General features: G+C 33.5%; 1 protein-coding gene across 1 annotated transcript; it reads left to right on the top strand.

The window, feature by feature from the left end:
• The first annotated feature begins 1455 nt into the window (after positions 1-1455).
• Positions 1456-3935, top strand: LOC132598744 (protein BYPASS1-LIKE-like). The gene is made up of 2 exons (XM_060311815.1): positions 1456-1738; positions 2279-3935. The coding sequence occupies exon 2, from the start codon at positions 2414-2416 to the stop codon at positions 3593-3595; it is 1182 nt and encodes a 393-aa protein (XP_060167798.1). The 5' UTR covers positions 1456-1738; positions 2279-2413; the 3' UTR covers positions 3596-3935.
• Positions 3936-7090: the final 3155 nt, after the last annotated feature.

Below are 7090 nucleotides of genomic sequence, written 5' to 3'. Positions count from 1 at the left end.
TATTAACTCTAAATTTAAATGATGCATGTGGTGCCACTTGACAAATTTTTTAAGTCTTTTAGGAGCGTGAAATGTACACCCTAATAAATATTAAGTGGGGGGATTTTAATGCCCGAAAATCATATTTTAAGAAAGTAACGGAAACAAGACATAGTTTAAGTATTAAACTAGCAAAATAATTTAAGGGGGTTTTTTTTAGCCATTAACTCTATAACAATACATGGAATGTTAAAAAAAAAAATACATGGAATGTTATGTTAGAATTACTTACTTTAAGGACATTTAGTTTAAGCCGTGGAAACAGCATCTTGCAGAAATGCAAGGTAAAACAAGCGTACAATAGATCCTTGTGGTTCGGCCCTCACCCGAACTCCGCCATAGCGGAAGCTTCATGCACCAGGCTGCCCTTTACCCAAGCTTTGTGCTCCGGGCTCTCCTTTACCCAAGTTTAATTCCTTTATATGATTTAACATAACTGATTGAAACGGTTATCTGAGTGTTCGATTCTTCCTTTCTCTTTTTCTGGTTATCTGAGTCTTCCTCAATCCTTAGCAAACTGATCTTTCACCAACTTCTTTGACTAGTCAACTATCAATATATTACTTCTACGTCAAATTAAACTGGAAGTCTTTTAGAAGTTGTACACATAAAATCCAAAGCAAATCACTTTCAACTACTTTAATAAAATGTTCATTATTTCACTTAAAACTTTATCAAGTCATGACTGGTACGCCCACATAGAGACACTTTGCACATAACTTGCGGATATTATTGTTAAAGAATTGGTTAATTTGTCAAAGCTATCAAACATAAACAAAGATTTTAGCTTTGTTAGGATGCTAATTGCTAAGACTAACTCATTAGCACGATAGCTAACACTTTTTTTTTTTTTTGGCTCAAACGACATGTCTTTTCCCGCCCTGATTTTTCCATATCCCTCATAAGAAAAACTTGCTCATGAGAAAAAAAAAATCACAAAAAATAAAATTGGGCATAAATTGTCACAGACGCTATTTTTGTTTTTGTTTTTTAAAGGTATAGTACTATGCTTTTGTTCATATATGAATTCGAATCAAATATAGTTGGTGCACATGGACCGCCAGCAAAAGTTACATTCATCACTATTGACGGTTTACTTCTCCCTTGTAAAAGATATTGTTCGGGCAAACTTTTTTCACACATCCATTATTTCAATAAATATTTGTTATCTTTCGCCGGGTCAGATAGTACATAATTTATCCATATTATTCGTTTTTCTACGTGTAATCAAATACAAAGATGCCAAATGGTGTAAGGAGGAAGCAAACAATTGCATTATGGGGGTATAATTGTGATTTGGAAGAACCATAAAGAGAATATATATACAAAGGAGAATAAAGTGTAAAAGCATTAAGCACCATAAAAAAAGTAAACGAAGACAAAACTTTAAGGGGGGACAAAATACAAAAAGACCAAATATCAAACACCATAACACAAAAAAACCCAAAAAAACATTCTTGTTCGCAAATCAAGAAAATCATGCTTTACCTCTAAAAACGCTCTGTTGTTTTAATAGTTTGTTTAACAATATTTTTAGTTTATTCTTTTTTCATATTGCTTCTTAAATACGTCTTGATTTGCAACCCAAAATTGTTTTGTCACCAACAAAGGCAAGGGGGCCTCCTTGTCCTTGTCTAGGGTTAAATATATCTTCTCTTTCTTTCTTCCTCTTCAAACATGTCCAACTTGCTCTTTATAGGTAATTCTTTATTTCCTTTCCCCTTACGTTTCAATTTCTTTTATCTTTTTCAGTTTATTTGCTGAAAGTTACAATCTTTTTATTTGTTTCTTTCATCTGTTTGGAAAATTGTTTGTAGGATCTAATTCTTGGAATTGAATTTTGATCTGGGGTTTGGTTTTTGAGTTTGAAATTTGATTTTGTTGATTTACCTGTCTGAAATTTGAAGTGGGGTTTGGGTTTTGGTTTTGGTTTTGAATTGTAACTGTTCAAACCCTTAAAGGGTCTGTTTTAATAGAAGTTTTGCTGAATTATGATGTGTAGTCTTGCTTCTGTTTTAATATAAGTTTTGCTGAATTATGATGTGTAGTCTTGTTTCTGTTTTAATATAAGTTTTGCTGAATTATGGTGTGTAGTCTTGTTTCTGTTTGTGTTTCCTTTTGGAAATTTGTAGGATTGCAATATTGAAACCTAGAAATGCTGTTTTCTTTTCTTCTTTTGGTTTATTGATAATTGATTTGTAGGATTGCTGAATTTTGTTTGGTGTTATGTCAATTGCAGTAGTTGAAGGTATTTTATGCCTGGGTTCTATACAATAATCTGGGTTGAGCTGCTTTTAAGATTTTGAGGAGGTCTCATCTTACTTTACATTATCACAAAAAGAAAAAAGAAAAAAGATTGTGAGGTTAAAATAAAATGCCTTCTTCAGATAGTCATGGTTCTTCAATGCCGTTTGCCTCATTCCGTCGTTCAATTATGAGTATTAGAAGTGAACAACAGGTTCATTCCTTGGAATTGAACAATGATTCTAATATCCAGGAGATTGATCAGGAAGCATTTCAGAAACTAGTGTCCACTCGATTTCAAGAACTGTCGGTTGCTTCTGCTGATGAATTCCTTTCCATTGCATGGATTCAGAAGTTACTAGACGCGTTTACCAGTTGTCAGGAAGAGTTCAGAATCGTATTGTGTAACAATAAGGAACTCCTCTTGAAATCCCCTCAAGATAAGCTTTTGTCTGACTACTTTGATAGAACTATAAAGGCACTTGATATTTGCAATGCAGCCCGTGATGGGATTGGGAAGATTCGACTCTGGCAGAAGCATTTGGAAATCGTGGTTTCCGCATTGGATTCTCGACAAAAGATGATTGGTGAAGGTCAGCTTCGTCGGACTAGAAAGAGTCTTATGGATTTGGCTCTTGTGATGCTAGATGAGAAAGAAAGTGGATCTGTTTTCTCTCAGAGGAACCGTTCTTTTGGACGCCATAATAAGACCAAGGATCACCAGCGTCGTCCTTCTTCTGGGCACTCAAGGTCTTTATCTTGGAGCGTGTCTCAAACTTGGTCAGCATCTAAACAGCTCCAGTCAATTGCAAGTCACTTGGTTGCTCCACGTGGACATGAAGTAGCTGCAACAAATGGGATAGCAAACCTTATCTTTACAATGAACTTTATTCTCCTGTTTGTACTTTGGGTTCTTGTTGCTGCTGTCCCTTGTCAAGATCGAAGCCTCCAAATTCATTTTTCTATCCCGAGGCAATTCTCATGGAGCAATCCCCTTTGGTTGCTTCATGGTAGGATAATGGATGAAGCTAAGAAGCCAGAGCTCCGAAATTCAAGTGGATTATTGAAGGAAGTTTATCAGATAGAAAAATGTGTCCATCACTTGACTGACTTGATAGACTCTGTTCAGTTACCATTGACCGAGGATCAGATGGAAGAAGTAAAATTGGGTGGAAAAGATTTATCAGCTGTCTGTGAAGCTCTTAAGATTGGCCTTTATCCACTAGAACGCCATTTAAAGGAAGTATTCAGAAAAATTATGAGTTGCCGGGCAGAGGGTCTTGAACTCCTGGGAAGTGCAAATCAGCCTTAGAATTCAAGTTGTCGACAACATCGAACTAAATGTGATTTCATATACGTCTTTATTTTGGTTTTTCTGGCATTAAGTAAGTTAAAAGGGAAAAACAAATCTAGCAATTTAGCAGGTAAGATTGTATGTACTACTATACTTTATGTAAAACCAGCTTCCATTTTTCATGCTCTGGATTGTGATGGTTTCTAAATTTTTTCATTTTTTCCCCTTTTTCTGGGAGGGGGTGGAGATGGTGTTTGTTATTATTATACTTTTACTTGAATGCAGCTATTGATTTGTTGTATCTCCTTGGCGACATGCATATTAACTGATGAATACACAGCAATTCTTGTATTGTCAATGATGTGGAAATTTGAAGAGCTTGTGATAAGAATTAGCATTTTAAGTTCATAATACCTTTTCAATTTGCCCTATTCTCTTTCTATGATATTTATTTTAGAACAAGTCATATTTTCAGGCAGTATTTACCATATGCAGAAATCATCTAACGATAGTTTTGCCGTGCAGAGATTTCAATGTCTTACAGATGCATAATGTTAGGAATGTAATTAGCTCGTTTACAGGTGCACTATCAACTAGAATCCCAAAATAAAAAGACTGCAATTTGTTTTTGAACGGCAGGGACAAATGCAAGATTTTATCTTATTCAACCACCTTATTCTTCGCGTTTTAGTGTTTTCCTCTATTTCCTTCCAGCAGCAATCGAGGGATCATTTTACTTGCACTGAAGCAAAAATTAAGCTTGCATCATTCTTTTTCGTAGTTGTTGATTTCCTTTCTCACTCTGATTATACTTGATCCTTAGTTGTCCTTTGTTACCTTTGCAGCACTCAGTTATAATTGTATATCCTCCAGTGTCCTTGATACAGTCACTTACCTTACTGGATTTGTGCATTCTGCAATTCCCCATTCTATATTTTGGCTAGAATAAATTAAGCAACTGTCTCTGCAACTTGGAATTCTTGTCATGTTACATTATCTGCAGGTAGAGTTACCTCTTATCTGGGATAAATGGATGTTGGATTGTTGCCTCTGCATTGGGCAACGTGCTACTTCAAGACAGCAACTCCTGAATATTTCATGTTACTTTAATAATGAAATATACCTTACCTCAATTAATGTTGAAGCTGATACCTTTTTTTTATTGTTCTTCATTTTTTTTTGGTTCAAATTTTCATGTTTATTAGATAAATAATTATTTTTGCTGTCAACCTCACATGTCTGCAGCATGTATTCATCCCATATGTCAATAAGATGGGTTGCACATGAAATTGAGCAGTTATTGTTGGTCCCTACTATGCCTGTCAACCGGTTCCAACCGGAACCGGACCGGTAACCGGTTAGGAAACCGGCCGGTTCCGGTTCCAAAACCGGAACCGCCTAACCGGTTCCGGTTTAACCGGTTCCGGTTAACCGGTTTGAAGGTCCAAACCGGAACCGGTCCGGTTTGGACTCGTTAAATTTTTTTTTTTTTTTTTTTTTTGTATTATATATATATATTATAGTATTTATTTGTATATTGTAGGTATATTTACATATGTTATACAATTTTATAATTAAAGTTTAAATATTTACTGACTAACAGCCTAACAGCAAGTCAGCAATACAGAATAATGCTTTTCATACACATATATATGTATAACTTACATATACTTATATATATGTACTATATACTTATATATATGTATAACTTAATATATATATATATATATATATATACTATATGTACTTATATATATGTACTATATACTCTATATACTTATATATATGTATAACTTAATATATATACTATATATACTTATATATATGTATAACTTAATATATATACTAAATATATGTATAACTTAATATATATACTATATATATGTACTATATACTATATATAGGATAGCTTAATAGATATATAGGTATAACTTAATATATATACTATATATACATATCTACTATATATACAATATATACTATATATATTTATATAATATATATACTTATATACTATATATACTTATATATGTGTATAACTTAATATATATACTATATATACTTATATACATATCTACTATATATATTCAATACATTCTTTAACATCTTCCCAATGCCTATAAGTTAACCAATCCTCACTATCAATATTATATTTGTTGTGAACTTGTTGTATGGGAATCCTATACTCATATGCTTGTTGTAGCATAATGTAAGTGTAGTTCCACCTAGTCTCAATTTCTACTTGAATTTTCCTAGGTCTAAGGTTATTTTCCACACAAGCATTCTTAAAATCTCTAATTCTTCCCCTATTAGCATTACAAAAAAGAAACGCAACAGCATTTCTAACTTTTTGAACAGAATCATCAAAATGCATAAGACCATCTTTAACAATTAAATTTAAAATGTGACAACTACATCTTACATGAAAAATATTTCTTAGAGGAGGGTTTATTTCTCTTTTTAAAAGACCAATTGCCTTTGTATTATTAGAAGCATTATCTAAAGCAATACAAAGTGTTTTTCTATAAATGTTAAAAAATCTCATTATAGTAGACATTGAATCGGCTAAAAATTTTCCATCGTGACGACCTTTTCCTTCGTCGTATAAAAAAGCTATAATTCTTTTTTGCATAACCCAGTTGTCATCAACCCAATGACATGTAATAGCAAAGAAATCTAAATGGTTAATACTAAGACCCAAATCAGCGGTAAGACAAACATTACAATTTAAAGAATTAAATACATGACGCAAATAAAATCTATATTTTTTAAACAAATCTATAACATCGGCTCTACAAGTACTTCTAGGAATACCCTCAAATAACGGGTTATAACAACGTTGAATGTAAGTAACAAACCCTAAACCCGAGGGAAAGGAAAATGGTAAACAATCATAAGCTACCATTTTAGCTACTTCTACGCGTTCTTTTTTCTTGTCATACTTAAAATTTCTACCAGTTCGTGGGTCTATCGTCATTTGAATCCCCCCCACATTTGAACCCGTTTGCTCTCCCCAAACATCCATATGTTTGGTTCTCATATGAGCATTTAGTGTACCCGTTCCACCATCCTTACCAGTTCCTTGCTTAAAACTAAATACTTGTCCACATAGGGTACATGTAACTGATTGATTTTCCCTATCCTTAGTCATAAATTTCCAAACTTTAGCTGTTGGCCTACGAGTTCTAGGCGGTTTGTCTTGTGTATGTGATTGTGCAGGACCTGTATCTCCTATAGGATTTTCGGGGGGTTGTGTTTCATCATCATCATCATCATCTAAGTCTTCATTAAAAGTGTCGGTAAAATGTTGTTGCATTGCCTCATGACCTAAAAGTGGATTATTTCCACCAACATCAATACCTAAATTAGGTGTTTCTTCCACAAATGTTTCCTCATTAAGCGCACCCCTAACAGTACGACTACTACTACCGGCACCACGTCTTAATCTCTTTGACATTATTAAATAGAAATAATTTAAATCACAATAAAATAAATTACAACAAATTAAATTGC

This window comes from Lycium barbarum, chromosome 6 (genome assembly GCF_019175385.1).
Source record: "Lycium barbarum isolate Lr01 chromosome 6, ASM1917538v2, whole genome shotgun sequence".
Classification (NCBI taxonomy): Eukaryota; Viridiplantae; Streptophyta; class Magnoliopsida; order Solanales; family Solanaceae; genus Lycium; species Lycium barbarum.
This window is presented reverse-complemented; position numbering and strand designations above follow the sequence as displayed.